General features: G+C 42.4%; 1 protein-coding gene across 3 annotated transcripts in view; it reads right to left on the reverse strand.

Moving 5' to 3' along the window:
* Positions 1-21,006, reverse strand: part of Dynll1 (dynein light chain LC8-type 1) — a 48,581-nt gene that overhangs the window by 2,510 nt on the left and 25,065 nt on the right. Inside the window, exon 2 of one of the 3 annotated variants that reach the window (XM_078038997.1) lies at positions 10,835-10,900. The exons of the other annotated variants lie outside the window; for them this stretch is intronic. Coding sequence (XP_077895123.1) covers positions 10,835-10,873 — 39 coding nt within the window. The 5' untranslated portion in view covers positions 10,874-10,900. The remainder of the gene's footprint in view (positions 1-10,834; positions 10,901-21,006) is intronic. 3 annotated transcript variants of the gene reach the window in all.

The following is a 21,006-nucleotide window of genomic DNA, read 5'->3' on the forward strand; positions in this document are numbered from 1 at the left end:
ATCTTTCGCCTGCATTTTGTTGCAGACCACAATGCACCGCTCACGGCGTCGGTTGCCCTGGCAATGAGCTGGCGCACGAGGTGAGGCCCACACACCCGGAAGGTGGAGCCTGGGCTAGGTGGAGAGGACCGCCAGCTGTCTAGAAGGCTGCAAGGGGAGCTTTTGCCCTAGCCAAGCGAGGTGATTCAAAATTCACGGAGGGCGTATTGTCAAACTTGACAGCCTCAGGAAATTGGGTGGCCACCTCCTCATGTACCTCCCACCCCCACCCCAGATCAGAAAAATTTACGGATTTTGAGGAGGCCTTCCCTTCACTGAATGGATATCTGTGAAGCAGGGCCGGCTTCTTGGGAAGCCCACGGTGCAGTCGCACAGAAGAGGTTCTCATGCGTGGTTTAATACTCTGCTGTCTCATTCTTGAAATTTAGTATTTAAACAAGGGGCCCCACATGTCCATTTTGCACTCGGCTCCCTGTGTCGTCGATCCTGCTCTGAAATATTTGTTGTGCGGAGGAGGGTTGGGGACAGTCTCAGGACTGAAGGAGGGGTTTCAGGAAGGAAATGAGTTTCTTTCTGAATTAAGGAATTTCCTCGGGAGTGGGGTCTCTCTGCCAGGCAATGCAGATTTAAGGGGCTCAAGACGGATTTAGGAGGACTGGGGATGTTACTCAGTGGTAGTACACTTGCCTGGCATTTACGAAGCCAGGGTTCCACCCCCTACCACCACCCTATTCCGTACAGCAATAAAAGGGGAGGGGGCGGGTGAAACTTCCAGGTGGATTTGGAGTGTTGAGCCTTGGGGTGTTTCCAGAGCGGGGCTACTTGGCTCCATTAATGGAAACTTTCTTGTGTAGGACAGTTTCTTGGTCGGATCCTAATGGACAAGAATGGGGTCCTCCAAGGTGTTTCTTGGCTTAGGGAGACTGAGCACTAAGAAAATTGTTGGCTGAGAATATAACTCAGTGATAGAGCCCTGGATTGGAAACCCAGCGCAGTAAAAATAAAGCCCAGCATAGTGGCACTGGTCTCTAAATTCCATCAGTTTAGAAGACTAAAGCAGAAAGACCAAAAATCTGTTTCAGGCCAAACCAGGGTGGTGGCACACACCCCTAATCCAAGTAGGGAGGCTAAGCCAGGAAGACAATTGGAGGCCAGGCTCAGCAATTTAGGGAGACCTCAAAGTAAAAATTAAATGGAGCCAGGTGTGGGGGCCAATGTCTCTAATCTCAGCAACTCAGGAGGTTGAGGCAGGAGGATCCCAAGTTCAAAGTCCACTTTAGCATCCTAAGGAGACCCTAAGCAACTTAGTGAGATCCTGTCTCAAAAAAATAAAATAAATAAAAAGGGATGGGAATGTACCTCAGTGATAAATCGCCCCTGGGTTCAATCCCCAGTACAGAAATAATAATTTAAAAAGTTTGAGGCCAGTCTGCACATGCCTGTAATCTCAGCTACTAGGGAAGCTAAAGGCCAAGGCCAGAGGATCATGAGGTTGAGGCTAGCTTCAGCAGAGTAAGAAGACCTTGTCTCCAAAATAAAAAGAACTGGGAATGTAACTCCATGGCAGAGCACTTGCTTATTCAGCATGAGGCCTTAGATTCAATTTTCAGTACTGCCTAAATAAATAAATTGCAAGGGTGCCTGGCTCAGTGGCCTACACCTGTAATCCCAGCAATCAGGAGACTGAGGCAGGAGGATCTCAAGTTCAAGGCCAGCATCAGCAATTTAGGAAGGCCCTAAGCAATTTTGTGAGACACTGTCTCAAAATTAAAAATACAAAAAAGGCTGGGGATTTGGCTCAGTGGTAAAGCACCCCTGGGCTCAATCTCCAGTACCAAATAATAAATAAATAGCAAGGACTTCAAGAAAGTGGTCAAATCTACACCTAAATCCCACCACTGCATTATGTATAATTTTAATGCACCAATAAAAAATAAACTTCAGCACTATCTGAACCTCTGTTTAAATCTGTAATAAGAAACTAAATGCAAAAAGGAAAACAATTCATAGGCTTGTTGGGATTATTAATGAACTAATGCTTTTAAATTCTCAGCACCGCATGTAGGAAGTAACTACAAGTTATTGTCAGTTTAAAAAACAGTCCCAGTCAGACACAGTGGCACAGGATAATGATGCCAGTGACTCCGGAGGCTGAGGAAAGAGGATTGCAAGTTTGAGGCCAGCCTCAGCAATATAGTGAGGACCTAAGCAATTTATCAAGAACCTGTCATAAGGTCTGGGGATAGAGTTCAGTTGGTAGAGTGCTTGCCTTGCAATGCATAAAGCCCTGGGTTCAATCCCCAGTGAGCTCGCACGCGCGCGCACACACACACACACACACACACACACACACACATATATAAGATTTTTAAAAAGGCTGAGGATGTAGTCTTGTGGTAAGGCCAAGGGTTGTTTTGTTTGTGTTTTTTTGTGGTACCAGGGATTGAACCTAGGGGCACTTAACCACTGAGACACATCCCCAGTCCTTTTTATTTTGAGTCTTGCTAAATTACTTAGGGCCTTACTAAATTGCTGAAGTTTACAACCCTTTGCACTCACTGTTACTCCTCACAGCAGCTCTGCCTGAGACCCCTTTCCTCTTACCTCCCTCTTGGCAAAGCTATTTCCTCATGTGGACTTTAGCTCAAATGTCACCTTCCCTGAACTCCCCTCTCTCCACTTACCCACCACCAGCTTTCAGTTATGCTCTACAACACCTCTGTGTGTGTGTGTGTGTGTGTGTGTGTGTGTGTGTGTGTGTGGTTGTGTGTGTGGTGCTGGGCATCTAATCTGTGGCCTCATGCGTGTCAGGCAACCATTTTACCACTGAACTATGCTCCTGACTCCTCTAAAACACTTTTTTTGTGGAGGGGATGGGGATTGAGGATTGAACCCCAGGGAAGCTTTGCTTCTGAGCCACATCCCATTTATTTTTATTTTGAGACAGGGTCTCTCTAAGTTGCTGAGGCTGGCCTTGAACTTGTGATTCTTCTGCCTCAGCTTCCCAAATTGCTGGGATTACAGGTATGTACCACTGTACCCAGCTCTACAACACTTTTAATTCTTCCACCATATTTGCTTCATTTATTCTTTCAAGGGAATTACCTTATGTGTTGGTTTGCCTAGATATTGTCTATCTGCTCCTGACTGTTTTGGTTACTACTCCATCTTCAGCATTAATTCAGTGTCTTTAAGACCAGGGATGTAGCTCAGTGGTAGAGCTCTTGCCTAGTATTTGCAAGGTTCTGGGTTCTAATCCCTAGCTCTGGAAAAAAAAGAAAGAAAAAATTCAGTTTCTGGCACATAACAGATACTCAATAAATAGACTGAATTTAAGAAGTCAGATCTTATGTCACCATCTTACATATTAGAAAATTGATTTCCAAGGACATGCTGTTAATAAATGAAAGTTCATGTTTGGATTACTCTAAAATCCATTCTCTAAACTTGGGTATTATATTCATACATTTAGCAGAGTAGGCAGTTAGCCTTTTTCTTATTTATAACTTTGAAGGAGTTTGAAATGGAATGATGGTAAAGTTTTCTAAAACATAACAGGATTTCATTTAATAAAGGATGCTAGGTATTTCTCAGTTGTGACTCCTGCCCTTCCCTGACATCTGTGTTTATACTGCTCATTCTCAATCAGCTCTTAGCCTGAAAGAAGGTGCCATCAGAAACCAGGGCCTCCTTGGCCTATGTTAGTCCCCATTTGGGGGGGGGGGATTGTCCAGCTAATTTGGAGGGAATTTTTTCTAGGAACCAAAAGCATTTCTACCTTTTTCATACCTTTATCAATCACTTCTGTAGATTGATTCATTATTTATCTACCCACTCTGAGTAAGGCAGGCAGCAAATATCTCCTGATTATCAGAGAAAAGTACTGTGCTGCATTTGAATGCTTGAAATTTGTGTAGAATCAGTCATAATCCCCTCCATAAAGAGCTTCTAGTCAACGATAAATTAATCCTTTTAGGGGCTGGGGCTGGGGCTCAGTGGTAGAGTGTTCACCTAGCACGTGCGATGTGCTGGATATGATCCTCAGCACCATATAAAAATAAATAAATAAAATAAAGGTATAAGAAAATCACAACAATCTTTTAAAAAATTAATTCTTTTGGTATCTTAGGTTTGGGTGTTTTAAGGGAGTTTAGAAATATAGGGATTTAGCATTAATAAGGAAGGCAGGTGGCATAATAGGGAGTGGTAGGGAGTGTGGTAAGTTGAAAAACCCTTTTTAATGGTGCCAGATATATTTTGCTATTTTGGAATGCTGGCCCTTTGATTTTAAAGAGAGATTAGTAATATCAGTTATTTTCATGGGAAATACTCCATTTTACTTTATTTTGCTTTATTTTTTTTTGGTACTTGAGATTGAACCTAGGGGAAATTAACCACTGAGCCACATCCCCACCCCTTTTTATTTTTTATTTTCAGATTTTGAGATAGGATCACAATCACAATAAGTTGCTTAGGGCCTCACTAAGTTGCTGAGGCTGGCCTTGAACTTGCAGTCCTCCTACCTCAGCATCCTGAGTCACTAGGTTTACAGGCCTTTGCCACTGGGCCCAAGTAAATACCCATATTTATTTGCCTATTTGTTTCCTTATTTATGAGAAAAAGAAAAAAGAAAAAAGAGCCTTGCTAGTAAAGGAGAAACACTGGGACCTCAAGGCCTAGAGGCTGTGATTCTGCCCATCATAGAGGAGAGGGTTTTTGTTTGAGGTGATTCAAAGGGTGTTCTCTGTATGAAGTTGTAATTCCCTTGTTAATTTGGGAGATAGTCATTTTTTAGATCTCTGGTGCCATCCCCAAAGTCTAAATTACTTGTTCCTGCTGTGGGTGTATGTTCAAAGACAATATCTCTGCCTAGGATGGGGAAGAAAGGCAATTCTGTTTTCCCTGAGATTGAAGATGGGGTGAAGTTAGGGAGGGAGAAGGAGAGAAGGAGAGAAAGAAACATGTCCATTTTAAAAATAAGTCACAGTGGCAGAGCAGCAGGTGTTATATTCAAAGCATAAAGTGGACTGCTGTTATATTTTCCCCACTGTCAATTTCTACCTTCCATTTCTATGGACAAATGGGCGAGAACATCATCTCTAAGCTGCTTCCTGCTGAGAGGGGCAACTTGGGGGAAGTGACCTGAAGTCCTTGTTTTCTATCAGGTATGGTATAGACAGTTAGGGGAAATACCCATTTAAAAATATAGGCTATGAGCCAGGCATGGTGGCACACATCTGTAATCCCAGCAGTTCAGAAGGCTAAGGCAGGAGGATCGAAAGATCAAAGCCAGACTCAGCAATTTAGCAAGGCCCTAAGAAACTGTTTCAACAGGGGCTGGGATATGGCTCAAGCGGTAGCGCGCTCGCCTAGCATACGTGCGGCCCGGGTTCGATCCTCAGCAGTACCACATACCAACAAAGATGTTGTGTCCGCCGAGAACTAAGAAAAAATAAATAAATGTTAAAATTCTCTTTCTCTCTCTCTCTCTGTCCCCCTCTCTCACTCTCTCTTTAAAAAAAAAAAAAAAAGAAACTGTTTCAACATAGAAAATATAAAGGGCTGGGGGTGAGTACTCAGTGGTTAAATGCTGTTGGGTTCAATTCCTGGTACAAAAAAAAAAAAAGGTTACAACTTCATTTGTTAAAACACTGTGCAGTCTAAATATGGCTTGTGGACTTCCAGTGAGCAACTTCTTATTCAGTTTGACCTTAAATCTAGTGCTTTTTCCTTTGTATCAGAAGGTTAGTTTTTTCTTGGGCATCAGGACTGACTGTATGCTTCCTGGGGATACATGGAGCATGAGCATGAACTACCTAACTTGGCACATGATGTTTGCTGAATGAATCCTGAATCAATGGATACAGCAGCAAAATGCCTGCACTTAGAGCTGCATGAAGGCAGTATCTAGTACAGGGATTTTTTTTTTTTGGTGGTGGTGGTGGTTGTTGTTTTGGGTACTGGGGATTGAATTCAGGAGCACTTGACGACTAAGCCCCATCCCCAGCCCTATTTTGTATTTGATTTAGAGACAGGGTCTCACTGACTTGCTCAGCACCTCTCCATTGCTGAGGCTGGCTTTGTGGTCCTTCTGCCTCCCTCTCCCAAGCTGCTGGGATTACAGAGGCTGGCTTGCAGTTTTGATTAGCATCAAGAAGGTTCCATTCAAAAGCCAGATGCATTGGTGCATGCCTATAATACCAGTGGCTTGGGAGGCTAAGGCAGGAGGATTATGAGTTCAAAGCTAGCCTAAGAAACTTATGGAGGATTTAAGCAACCCAGCAAGACCCTGTCTCTAAATAAAATACAAAAAAGGGCTTGGGATGTGGTTCAGTGGTTTAACGCCCCTGAGTTCAATCCCCAGTACCAAAAAGAGGGGGCTATTCCATTCATTGTAGATAGTAAGAGAATTCCATAGGAAAACAAGGAGAAAAAGTGGTCTATTTTTTGGTTGATAATAACCACCCCAGTGGGTGCGCTGATGTATGCCTGTCGTCCCAGCAGCTCAGGAGGCTGAGGCAGGAGGATCTTGAGTTCAAGTTAGCCTCAGAAAAAGCAAGGTGCTAAGCAACTCAATGAAACCCTGTCTCTAAACAAAATACAAAATAGGGCTAGGGATGTGGCTTAGTGGTCAAGTGCCCCTGAGTTCAATCCCTGTGCCAAAAAAAGGAAAAAGAACCACCCCATCAGATTCAGAATAACCAAGAATAGGTCATTTCCAAAGTTATCTGGAAGTGCTACTGTTGCTAAAGCAAAGCCTCTGTGATTCTACCAAGTAGAAATACTGGAGAGGCCCAGTGTGATTGGAACTTGCCTGTCATTCCAGCAACTCAGGAGGCTGAGGCAAGAGGATCACAAATTTAAGCCCAGCATGGGCTACTTAGTGAGACCCTGTCTCTTAAATAAAATATAAAGGAGTACTGGGTTAAGCAGCCCTGGGCTAAATACAGAGGACTACCAAAGAAACAAAGATAAAAAATGCCAGAGAGATTTCCTAAATCATCACCATGATTTTTTTAATATCCATACACTACCCTCTATTATTATTTACTTAATATTTTATTATAAAAATTTATATGTAGGGGTTGGGATTGTGGCTCAGTGGTAGAGTGCTAGATTAGCACTTGCAAGGCACTGGGTTCGATCCTTAGCACAAGGTAAAAATAAATAAATAAACAAAGGTACTGTGTCCAACTACAACTAAAAAATTTTTTTAAAAATAAAAAAGATTATATGTAATAAAATTATGGTTTACTAATAGTCTTTTCTATAACATTTAATGTTTTTCTTTAAACTCCGGTTATATTTTGTGTTTTACTTACCCCCAAAGGCATAGACAGAGATTTATTTAGGAAAGCGCATACATATTCAAGGGAGAATGAGAAGCTCAGGATATAAGTTAGTGGTAAATCACTGATCTAGCATAAATGACCCCTGGCTTCAATTCTTAGCAAAACACACACAAAAGGGAGGAGAGGGTAGTCTCAAGAGAGAGATCCCTTTGAAGTAAAGCAAGGACTACACATTCAAGGAAGAATGCAGGCTATCTACAGAGGGAAGGCCCTCTTTATATTTTGTTTCAATTTCATTGACGGAATAAGAGTGTATTTTTATTAATTTTTTAAATTTTAAAAATTTTCTTTAGATCAAAACCAGATTCTCTGACAAGCTAAGTAAGTACTCTTACCACTGATATACATTTCTGATCCAATAAATTAATTTTTATTTTATTTTATTTTTTGTTTAGGGGATTGAATTCAGAGTTGCTTAACCACTTAGCCACATACTCAGCCCTTTTTATTTTCATTTTTTTTTATTTATTTACTTATTTATTTATTTTTGTGTGTGGTGCTGGAGATTGAACCCAGGGCCTTGTGCATGTGATTGCAGCAAGCACTCTACCAACCGAGGTATATCCCCAGCCAGCTTTTTTTTTTTTTTTTTTTTTGAGACAGGTCTCCCTAAGTTGTTTAAGGATTCACTAAATTGCTAAGACTTGCTCAAAACTTTGCAATTCTTCTGCCTCAGCCTCCTGAGCCGTTGGGATTACTGGTGTGCACCACCACACCCAGCTAAGGAAGATTCTTTTTTTTTTTTTTTAATTGATTGTTCAAAACATTACAGAGCTCAAGACATATCATCTTTCATACATTCGACTCAATTGGGTTTTGAACTCCCCAAATACATAATACAGACTCACTTCTGTTACATACTCACATTTTTACATAATGGCATATTAGTGACTGTTGTATTCTGCTACCTTTCCTATCCCCTACTATCCCCCCTCCCCTCCCCTCCCCTCCCCTCCCAAGGAAGATTCTTAAATGGTGTCCATGGATGGATTTCAAAGCTTTCACAAGACCCTTAGAATTGTGCACAAAAATGTGTTCAGGGTTCAAAGACATGTTTCACAAGCAGAGGAGCCATAGCTCCTATCAGATTTATGAAGGAATTCAGAGCCTGAGGAGTTTGGAAAACACCTAATCTATAATAATCCAGAATCCTGGGATGAGTGCCAGATTGCTTCACCAGGTCACACTGAATTGGCCCATCTCTTATTTAGACAACTCACTCTATTTAATTCCTAACTGCTAAATTTGCCTGAAAACTTGCGCCTTCCTTCCTTCCTAGGATTAAATCCAGAGGTATTTATTTTACCACTGAGCTACATCCCCAGCCCTTTTTATTTTTAACTTTATTTTTAACTCCCCAAGTTGCTGAGGCTGGTTTTGAACTTGCCATCCTCCTGCCTCAGCATCCCTAGCTGCTAAGATTACAGGCATGTGCCACTGCCTGCATTTTTCATTCTCAACACAAGAAATGATAATTAAGAGGGAGGAAACATTACCAAGAACACAGCCTTTGGAATCAGATCTGGGAAAACCTAAACTGTGATCTTCAAGTTAATTAACCTCTCCAAGATGCAGGTTCCTGATTTTTTTACATCTTCTTTGTAGGGTGGTAGCAAGATTTATATTAAATAACGCATGGTCAGATATATTCAAACTGCATGTAGGAGCACACGCCTGTAATCCTAGTGATTTAGGAGGCTGAGGCAGGAGATCACAAGTTTGAGGCCATCCTGAGCAATTTAGCAAGGCTTTCAGCATAACAAGAGCCTGTCTCAAAATTTAAAATTAAAATTAAAAAAGCTCTATGAGGTAGGAACTGTTGGTCTCTCCATGATGCAGATAAGGAAAATAAAGCTCAGAGAGGTGAAATCCCTCACCTAAGCTTATACTACTAGAAAGTGTCAGGGATGGGATTTGAATTTTGGTGTGTATGACTCCAGAGTCCCACATTGTAATATTACCAATGGACCTGGGAGCTACAATAGCTTCCTAGATAATCAGGGCTGACATTTCAGAAGACAGTAGTGTCCCTGCAGACTCAAGAGCATCCCTGGTCCCTGTGGGAGCTCCCTAAATATGTGTTGGACAGTTGAGTGGATGGTTGGAAGAAAGAACGGATATTGTTTTTCTTCTTTCCTTCCTTCCTTTTTCCTTCTATGATGGCCTCACAACATGCTAGGCAGGCACTCTGCCCCTGAGCTACATCCTCAACCCAAGAATGGCTATTTCTTTTTCTTTTCCTTTCTCCTTCCTGACTTGTTTTCTTAGTTTTTCAGCCCAAGGCCTCATGTATGCTAGGCAAGCATTCTACTACTGAGCTACATCCCCAGCCCCCAAGAATGATATTTCTACCTAATTCAGCATTCCTTCCTCTGCAACAAATATCACAAACTTGACCCTGGATTAGTCCTTTACTTCCTGAACAGAAATCCTTTCCTATTTTGGCCATCAGACTTTCCCAGGGCTCCCAGATAGCCATTCAGAGTTGTCATTCACAAACAAGCTAAAGGATTCCTTGCAGGGCCTACAGCTCTACCCGCTCACAAACAGTCTAGAAACAGCAGTGGTCTGCCCCACCTCCACCCCACCACTGTCTTAGCAGAGCTGTGTTCCCAACCCTGTCCAGCATTCACTTTTCAAGCCTCCTGAGATCTTGAGCCTTGTGACCAATCAAGCAGCTCAAATCCTCTCTAATCTAAAAGGAAGTGTGAGGTGACCTTGTAGCTCCAAACTTGATTTAGGCATCCTTTCCAGAAAGGAGGGGCCCTATGGGAGAGACAGTAAGATCTGGAAGCTTCCTCCCCATGGAGAAGGGCTGGCACTAGTCTGGGGCTGGCAGGGAAACTGAGCTTTGGAGCCAAGGACTGTGCTGCAGTGCAGAGAGTGGGGCCAAACAGGCTGAGGAATCTCAGGGAAGAATTCCCCTCTGGCCAATAACCAAGCATGACCTGAGTGACAGATAGTCTGCTGTCCATGGATGAAGCAGATAAGTCAAGTGTATCCAGAGAGGTCTGACAGAGCAACCCAGAGCAGAGGTGAAAAGAGGCCAGATGGTTTCAATCAATCCCACCTCTGACCCATGTAAGTAGTATGGCCTTAGGCAAGTGAGTCCACTTCTCTGAACCTCGGTTTCATCATCTGTAAAGGGATTTTGATACTCCTTGTTTCTCAGGGATGATGTGGAGATTAGATGGTCCATGATTACTATGTAGTATAGTATTAGAGACATATGTCAAAGATCAATGAAGCCTACTACTAATTATCATTAGTATTAATCAGGATTTCTTAACTTTAGCACTGTTAACATTTTGGACCGGTCAGGCATGTTGGTGCATGCCTTTAATCTCAGCAACTCAGTAAACTGAGCCAGGAGGATTGCAAATTTGGGGCCAGCTTAAGCAACTTAGTGAGACCCTGTCTCAAAATAAAAAATAAAAAGGGGTGGGGGGCTGGGGATGTGGCTCAAGCGGTAGCGCGCTCACCTGGCATGCATGTGGCCCGGGTTCGATCCTCAGCACCATATACAAAGATGTTGTGTCCACTGAAAACTAAAAAATAAATATTAAAAAACTCCCTTTCTCTCTCTCCCTCTCTCTCCCTCTCTCTCAAAAATAAAAATAAAGGAGGTGGGGATGTAGCTCAGTGGTAAAGGGCCATTGAGTTCAATCCCCAGTACCAAAAATATTTTTTTTTAACCAGAATGATTTTTTATTGTTGTTGGGGAAGCTATACTGTGCATTAGAGAATGTTTGACAGCATCCCTGGTCTCCACTCATTAGTTACGAAACCCACTGCACTCCCAGTATCAACAACCAAAAATGTCTGCAGATGGTGCCAGATGTCCTCTGGAGAGAGAAATCACTCACCCCCAGTTGATAAGCACCACCCCAAACAATCTGGACTGAGTCTGATGTTACAGATTTCATACTCACAACCCCAAGGTAAAAGCCACAAGGTAGGCAGGCCTATTTAAAGATGAAGGGATGGGGCATATGGTAATTACAGAACAGGCTAGCTCCAGTATAGAATTCAAGGCAGGATCTGCATTCTGCTCTAGGAGCTATGGAGACTCCTTTGACTCAGTAGATGACTTCAGTGTCAGTCTTCAATTACATGCAAAGTGATCTCCAGTTAACTCTCAATTATTCTAGGTCAGGTAGTTGGTATCTGAGAATGGCGTCTCCATTCTGATTCACCAGAACGAACTCTGATTCTCCAGAACTGAAGAGTTCCTTCAGACCTTCATTCAGGATGACTAAGAGATATCTGAGTGAGAATTTAGTGTCAGGCACTGTTCTAGGTGCTACAGAAACACAAGAGAACAAAACAGGTTTGGAGTGTAGTTCAACCGTAGAGTGCTTCCATAGCATGTGCAAAGTCCTGGGTTCTCCAGTATTGTGTTACACAGACACACACACAAAGGCCAAACTCCTTCTTCTTGGAACACATATTCTAGCAGGAAAATAAGGATTAAAAAAAAATCAGACCCCTAAGTGCAGAATAAAAATAAAGTATAATAAGAGAACCAAGGTGTCAAGGGTGAGGAATTTTGTTTTAAATAGAATTTTCAGGAAGGCTTAAGAAAGTGCCATTTGAACCAAGATGTGGTGACCTGGCTAGTAGGTGGAGGAGAGAGTCCGGGGAAGTCAGTAGCAACAGAGGCCACTTGTAGGCTATAGCAACGCCCAGGTGAGAGGTAATGGTGACTTGAGCCAGGATGGTAGTCACAGAGGTGGGGATAAGAGGTGGTCAGATTTGGGCTGTACTCTGAAGGTTGAATTGACATATTTGCTGATAAACTGAATGCAGAATTTGAGGGAACAAGACCACTCAAGGATGTTGTAGCTGAAAAATTAGAAGAATAAATTGAGACGGGAAGGCTGGCAGGAGAAACAAAAAGTTCTGTTTTTGGCCATGTTTAGTTTGAGATGTCCCTTAGACACTCCAAGTGGAGGTGTCAAATAGGCTCTATGAGTTCTGGGAAGAGGTCCAGACTAGAGCTATAATTTGGGGAGTCATCAGCTTATAGATGGCATTTAAAGCTATGGGACTGGATGAGATCACCACTGAGGGAGGAGTACGTGCAGATGGAAGAGGAAATGCTTATTCAGCTCACAGGATTCTCTGAGCATTTTCTGTGGGCCAGGCCCTGAGTGAGGTGCCAGGTACAGATGCACTTCCCTGGGTTGGGGATATAGCTCAGTGGGTAGAGTGCTTGCCTCAGATACACTTTCTTAGGCATCTTCCCAAGAGGAGTCCCAGTACTGACTGACTTTTTCCTGCCGAGGTGCTTGGGCCATTTAGAGGATGGGCTTCAGAGTTTGTGCCCCGCCTCTTAGTCACTTTTTTTCCCAACATTTATTAAGCACCTTCTTGATGTAATAAAGTCCCCATGTAGGTACTAGGGACATGGAAGGGAACTAGTCACACATGCTCCTGTCCTCAGGGGGAGGCAGCCCTTGAACAAGGAAGCACACAGGAGGTGATTACAGTTGTGCCAGAGGCAACAAAGGAGAGGGAGGCCATTGCTGGGGGCTCTGCTCTAGCCTGGGCGTCTGGGAGGCTTTTCTAGAAGTCACACTGGAGGAGCCAGGAGAGCAGGGAGCTGGGCTGAGGGGATGTGCAGGGAGGAGCAGTGCGTTCAAGGGCCTGAAGCTGGAGGGAGGTTGGCAGCCCAAAGGGCCACCTGGACTACAGAGAAGTTGTGGGGCGAGTGTGGGAGAGATGAGGCCCGAGGGTGGACATCAGTGAGACCTTCTGGGGCTTGTGAGCCTGGTTAACACACAAGGACTTCATCCTGAGCCACCAGCTGCCCTGTGGTTTCAGGTGGGGCCCACATGATCAGAGATCCCCTGAGGAGCGTGGGTCAGCGGGGCCTGGGGAGACTCCAGGGAGGAAGGAGGTCCCTGCTTCAGTCTCAGCCCCCCCCGTCAGCAGCCTTTGCAAGGCCTGGTTCTCTTGGGGTGAGGAGGAGGTGCCCAAAGTTGTTCTCATTTAAAAGCAGAATTCCTGGTACCCCTAAACTTGTCATTTGGGGATCACAAAGAAAGAGCTTAAGGCTGAACATAAAAGTCTATTTTTTTCCAGAACTTGCTTCCCTGCAGAAGCTTCAAAGCAGGGGTGCCAGGTTGTGTGGACAGCGCCTCTCTATTTTCCATTTCAGTCCGTATAAATCAGCGTCCCCTTGGATTTATGGGCCCTTTACTGCCAGGAAATAAAGTAAAATAATGTAATTAGTGCAACCAACTGGGGCTGTTCTTAGACTTGATGGCCAATCCACAATGTGGAATATTTACAGAAGCCTTAACCAATCAGTTTTTTTTTTTTTTTTAGGGGGTGTTGGGAATTAAACCCAGGGCCTTGTGCAAGGTAGACAAGTACTATACCACTGAGCAAAATTTCCATCCCCCTGATAACCAATTTTTATTAAAGAATGCAAAAATAATAAATGTAATACTAAAATATACAGAACACAAAGATTATAAATATTAACTATACAGAGATAACAATATTTTGCACTAAATACATCAATATTTTTCTATGCATATGTATGCATATATATATATATATATATATATACTATATCTTATATGTGTGTGTGTGTGTGTGTGTACATATATATCCATAGTATCAGGATTTTCTTATTTTTGTTTGTTTGTTGTTGTTGTTGTTTGTTTGTTTGTTTTATACTAGGAATTAAACCCAAGGGCACTGAACTATTTTCCCAGCCCTTTTTATTTTGAGACAGGGTTTTTTACTAAATTGCTGAAGATGACCACAAATTTCAGATCTTCCTGCCTCAGCTTTCAGAATCACTGGGATTACCGGAGTGTGCCACCACACCTGGCTCCTCCTATTCTCCCTTTTATCCACTGCCCCAAAACAGTTCATTTATGTCACCAGTGACCACCGTGCTGCTAAATACACTGGCCATCTTCAGTGCCCTTCATCGACGTACTTGTCATGTTTTTTTTCTTCCTCTCTAAAGCTTACTGAGGGAACTTGCCTGGCTTCTGGGACCCCCACCCCTCCACTCTCAGTTCTCTTTACTTACTAGCTGTTCCTTCGAAGTCTCCTAGTTCTTCTACTTCTTCTCCCTGAGCCCAAAAGTAAGGAGTGTCCCAGGTCTTCCTTTACTGGGCCACCTCTCTGTTTAAACTCTCCCTTGGTAGTCTCCATAACTTTAAATACCATCTCTATGTTCATGATTCCCACATTTGAATTTCCATCCCAAACTTCTTCCCTGAATGACTATCTCTTGTTTCTAAGACCTTCTTCCCTGAATGACCATCCCTTGTTTCTAAGTCCTATTTGAATATGTCTGAAATGTCTAATAAGCATCTCAAACCTAACACACCCAAAACAGACCTGCTTCAATCCCAAACCTGCTAATCCTGCAGTTTTTCTCATTGTAAATAGCAATCCATTTTTCTACTCCATTTCTACTCAGGAAAGAAATCTAGAAGTTTTCCTTGACTACTATATGTTCCTCAATTTTTATATAAAAATTGTTTTGGGGGCTGGGGTTGTGGCCTAGTGGTAGAGAACTTGCCTGGCAAGTGTGAGGCACTGGGTTTGATTCTCAGCACTGCATATGAATAAGTGAATAAAATAAAGGTCCATCAACAATTTAAAAAATATTTTTAAAAATTGTTTTGGACCACACTCTTGCACTAGGCCCAAGCAGAACAGATTAAAAATCAGAATGGGTGTAGCTCAGTGATAGAGCACTTGCCTAGCTTGCACAAAGCCCTGGGTTAAATCCCCAGCCTCACACACACACACACACACACACACACACACACTCACACATAGTAATAACTGGGAAAAAAAACTATTAAAAGTAACCTGATAGTAACCAGTTATTTTTCTGTTGCTCTGTCTCTCTGTCCCCCATCTTTCCAGAAAAATAACTTTGAAATAACCAACCTATGTAAGCCAATTAAGATTGTTAGGGGGGGGCTGGGGATGTGGCTCAAGCGGTAGCACGCTCGCCTGGCATGCGTGCGGCCCGGGTTCGATCCTCAGCACCACATACAAAGATGTTGTGTCCGCCAAGTACTGAAAAATAAATATTAAAAAATTCTCTCTCTCTCTCTTAAAAAAAAAAAAAAAAAAAAAAAGATTGTTAGGGCCGGGGTTGTGGCTCAGTGGTAGAGTGCTTACCTACCATGTGTGAGGCATTGGGTTCAATTCTCAGCAACTCATACAAATAAATGAAATAAAGGTCTATTGATCACTAAAAAAATTTATTTATTTATTTATTTATTTATTTGGACAACTAAAAATATTTTTAAAAGATATTTGATTTTTAAATCAAGCCCAGGTATGATGGTGCTAAGTCTCTGATCCCAGCAACTCAGGAGTCTGAGGCAGGAGGATTGCAAGTTCTAAGCCAGCCTCAGCAACTTACCAAGGCCCTAAGCAACTTAGGGAGAACTTATCTCAAAATAAAAAATAAAAAGGGCTGGGGATGTGGCTCAGTGGTGAAACACTCCTGTTTTGTTCAATGCCTGGTACAAAAAAAATTTGCTAAATCAAATTATTTTAATTTTAAATGGGATAGGATACCAAGTTCTTGGATAACATGGTCAAATGATGCAAAAAATAAAAAATAATTCCTTGTCTAAATTTATAGATTTAACACTATTCTAATTAAAATGCCAACAGGATGTCATACAGACTGAATAAAATGATTCTAGACTGTGTTTAGAAAAATCAAAAGGCAAAAATACTCTGAAGATAATAAAGGAGCATTGGGGTACACAGGCCTTTCAGAGGCACAAATTGAGGGGAAAGTACTAGATTGGGTCAAAGGTCTAGGCATCACTGACAGCAATAAGTGAAGGTCTGGGACAGCCTGGCCAGGCAGATTGGGGAGGCAGAGGCAAGAGAGAAACAGGTTCTAGGGAGAGGAACTAGGCCATGCCAAGGCTCAGAGGAAGGGAGGCACAGGCTTCTAGCAGATCCTACAGAACCTGGCAGGGGAGTGGCACCAAGTGAGGAGAAACTGTTGGAGGCAAATCTTGAAGGCTGAGGTAAGAGTGTGGAAAGAGATGGGGCCCTCTCCAGGGAATAGACACTCTGTTACCTCCTCTGCTAGGTCCCTAGTATCTAGCACAGGATGCACAAGAGGTGTTCCATGGATATCTTGAAGATCTTTTCATATCTGCACACGTTGTTTTGGTCTTTTATTCTCCTCAAGGATACTTTACCACTGAGCCCTTTATATTATTCCCAGCCCTTTATATTTATCTATTTATTTACTTATTTAATGTTAAGGCAGGGTCTCACTAAGTTACTGAGACTGGCCTTGAATTTGAGATCCTCCTGCTTGGGCCTCCCCAGCAGCTGGGCAAATGTCATGGTGCCTGGCTGTGATTTTGGTCTTTTTTTTTTTTTAATATTCATTTTTTTTAGTTATAGGTGGACCCAATACCTTTATTTTATTTATTTCTTTTTATGTGATGCTGAGGATGGAACCCAGTGCCTCACATGTGCAAGGCAAGTGCTCTACACCTGAGCCCCAACCCCAGCCCTTCACATTTAATTTTTACATTTAAAGAATGTGTTTGACTTAGAACTTCCATTACCAAATTATATTAATATAGTTCATTAATAATCTGCCTAGTAAAAAATTGATTTGGGTCCAGAAAAATGAGGATTCTATTAAACAAATGCAGCATTTTGTTACATCAAAAAACATACTTAGGGGGCTGGGGATGTGGCTCAAGCGGTAGCGCGCTCGCCTGGCATGCGTGCGGCCCGGGTTCGAGCCTCAGCACCACATACCAACAAAGATGTTGTGTCCGCCGAAAACTAAAAAATAAATATTAAAAATTCTCTCTCTCTCACTCTCTCTCCTCTCTCACTCTCTCTTTAAAAAAAAATTATCTCTCTCTCTCTCTCTCTCTCTCTCTTCTCTCTCACTCTCTCTTTAAAAAAAAAAAAAAAAACATACTTAGGGGGCTGGGGATGTGGCTCAAGCGGTAGCACGTTTGCCTGGCATGCGTGCGGCCCGGGTTCGATCCTCACCACCACATACAAACAAAGATGTTGTGTCCCTTGAAAACTAAAAAATAAATGTCAATCTTAAAAAAAAAAAAAAAAAAAAAAAAAAAACATACTTAGCCAGGTGTTGTGGTGTATGCCTGTAATCCCAGCTACTCTTTAGGCTGAGGCAAGAGGATAGCAAATTTGAAGCCAGCTGGGCAACTTGGTGAGCTGCTGTCTCAAAGTAAAATTTTAACAAGGGCTGTGGATTGATCCTGTGGCAGAGCATTTGTATAGCGTGTGAGGTCCTGGGTAATCCCTAGGAAAAAAAGTTTTGCTGTGTCATACAGTAAGACTCCAAGTGATGTGACAGAATGGAGTACGTTTAGGGGAAAGTTTTGGGTTGAGGGGAAGGAATATGGGGCTTAGAAAAAAAAATTTAAAAAGAAAAACATAAAAGTGATCTTGAGGAACCCATTTGTCATTTTGTTCCACAGCTCCCTCTTTCTGGAACTAAAGTAACTCTTCTTAATATACTAGTTAATAAAACCAACAGGTGTTTAATAAGCACCTAATTTTATTTATCTATTTTGAACCCAGGGGTGCTTCTACCACTGAGCCACATCCCCAACCCCCCCCATCCCCCCCCCCGTTTTTTTTTTTCAAAGTAAGAAAATCTTTATTCTGATTGAGTAACAAGCTTGTTTTGGTTTGGTTGTTTTATTTGTTTGTTTTTAATATTTTTTAACCCAACCCTTTTTAAAATTTTTTTTAGTTGGATGGACACAATACTTTTATTCATTCATTCATTCATTTTTACATGGTGCTGAGGATTGAACTCAGTGCCTCACACATGCAAATCAAGCACTGTCACTAAACCACAATCTCAGCCTATCCCCCAGCCCTTTTTTATATTTTATTTAGAGACAAGGTCTTGCTGAGTTGCTTAGGACCTTCTTGCCTGAGGCTGACTTTGAAATCAGGATCCTAGGGGGCTGGGGTTATGGCTCAGCCGTAGAGCGCTTAGTGGGAGGCCCTGGGTTCGATCATCAGCACCACATAAACTAAATAAAATAATGGTATTCTGTCCAATTACAACTAAAAAACAAATATTAAAAAAAAATAAAGAAATCAGGATTCCTACTGCCTCAGCCTCCAGAGCTGCTGGGATTTCAGGTGGATGCCACCACCAGGCTAATAAGCACCTACTACTGCCAAGGGAGAAGGGATGTCTCCAAAGAGGGCCCTGAGGGCTGGGCATGGTGATGCAAGCTTGTAACCCCAGTGGATAAGTGGGCTGAGGCAGGAGGATCGCAAATTCAAGGCCAGCCTCAGCGATTTAGGGAGGCACTAAACAATTTAGGATCTATCTCAAAATAAAAAAATAAAAAGGGCTGGGGATGGGCTGGGATTATAGCTCAGCAGTAGTGTGTTTGCCTCCCACATGTGAGGCACTGGGTTCAATCCTCGGCACCACATAAACATAAATAAAATAGAGTAAAGATATTGTGTCCTTCTTTAAAAAAAATCTTATAAAAAAAAAAGACTGATAAAAAGGGGAATTCACTGCAGGACCCAGTGGGGTTCTTGGTGTGTATGACAGAAAAGAATGAAGGCACGTGCCAGTCAAAAGTATAGACAGTGGGGCTGGGGTTATAGCTCAGTTTGTAGAGGGCTTGCCTCACGTACACAAGGCCCTGGGTTTAACCTCCAGCAACACACACACACACACACACACAAGTACAGTTTATTTAGGAAAGTAGTTACCTATTCAAGGGAGAAGTCTGGCCATCTCCAGAGGGAGAGACAACAGACTACAGTAGTTGAGGGGTGTTATAATTTATAGAGGGACAGTTGCTAGGGACTGGACTCCTGGTGGGGTCCCGGCAGAGTCACACAGTGTCTACCAGTTTTCCTTGCATTTGCAAATTGCCCTTCTGATTCTTTCTTATTTTTTTTTCTTTTCTTTTTTTCAGGCAAGGACATGGTGGGGTCAAGGCTAAGGTCCCAGGGTATGGATTAGGTCACTCAAGGGTTTCAACTGTTTTGGGGCCTTTTCTGCATTTCAATGTTCATAAGTGTTTCCTGCTTATCAAATGAAATGGTTCCTGTTTGTTTTCTTTGGAACTCAGTATCTTTTCTTTTTTTTGGGGGGGGGGTGTACCAGGGATTGAACTCAGGGAACACTCAACCACTGAACCACATCCCAGCCCTATTTTGAATTTTATTTAGAGACAGGGTCTCACTGAGTTGCTTAGCAGCCTCACCACCATTGTTGAGGCTGGCTTTGAACTTGTGATCCTCCTGCCTCAGCCTCCAAAACTGCTGGCGTGAGAGGCGTGCGCCACCATATCTGGCTCCTTTTTTTTTTTTTTAACCCCCAAATTCCTGTTTCGCTATGTGCCACAGTAGTTGCTCCTTGTAATTCTTGGCCTTTTCTTAAGGGTAGTGGAGGCATGGTTTATAGACCTTTGGTAATGAATTCCAAAGAAGCTCAAGTGGTAGAGTGTGTGCTTAGCACACGTAAGGCCTTGGGTTCAATCTCCAATACATTCAATCTCCAAAGACACATCAATTGTGAGTGAACTCCTAAACTGTCCTAATGGTAGTCACTGGCATATTTGGCTAGTAAAATTCAAATTAAGTAAGTACAATGAAGTACAATTTTAAAAATTCAGTATTTTAGTTGCAGTAGCAACTTTTTTTGGGGGGGTACTGGGGATTGAACACAGGATGCTTCACCACTGAGCTACATCCCCAGTCCTCTTTATTTTTTGAGACAGCATCTTATTAAGGGTCTCACTGAGTTGCTGAGGCTGGACACAAATCTGTGATCCTCCTGCCTCAGCCTCCCCAGTAGCTGGGATTACAGGTGTGCACCACCATGCCTGGTTTGCAGTAGCCACATTTTATTTTTATTTATTTTTTTTTTTTAGAGAGTGAGAGAGGAGAGAGAGAGAGAGAGAGAGAGAGAGAGAGAGAGAGAGAGAGAGAGAGAGAGAGAGAGAATTTTTAATATTTATTTTTTAGTTCTCGGCGGACACAACATCTTTGTTGGTATGTGGTGCTGAGGATGGAACCCGGGCCGCACGCATGCCAGGTGAGCGCGCTACCGCTTGAGCCACATCCCCAGCCCCAAGTAGCCACATTTTAAATGCCCAGTGGCTATAATGGATACAATGGAGAACTCAGAATATTTCAGATTATTGTAGAGGGCTCTATTGGCCAGCCCTGCATGGATATTCTCCCCAGAATGAAAAGACTATCTGTTCTGGTACATTATTTTCCATATAATTTGTATAAGTTTTCAGGGTCAGGGTAAAGGAGTTAAAGGTTAGGAGAACAGGGAGATAGCAATTCCTGATCCTTGGAACCCATGAATCCAACAAAAAAAAGCCCAGATAGGAAAAGTTTTTTGAAAATAAATGCACAAATAAATAAAGTGGGGGAAAGGAGGGGGAGAAGCTAGTTGAAAACACCTCAGAATATAACAAGTTTGCAAAAATACAGCAACCAAGCTGCTACAAATTCAGTATGCTCACTGCTTTAAATAACCTCATATAAAACCAGGCCCTTGTTTTCCCACCTGTTTGGCCACATTAAAAAAAAAAATTCATTTCCTTCATTATCTAAAAATAATTGAAAAACAATGCTGAAGATT

Source organism: Ictidomys tridecemlineatus, chromosome 2 (assembly GCF_052094955.1).
Source record: "Ictidomys tridecemlineatus isolate mIctTri1 chromosome 2, mIctTri1.hap1, whole genome shotgun sequence".
Lineage (NCBI taxonomy): Eukaryota > Metazoa > Chordata > Mammalia > Rodentia > Sciuridae > Ictidomys > Ictidomys tridecemlineatus.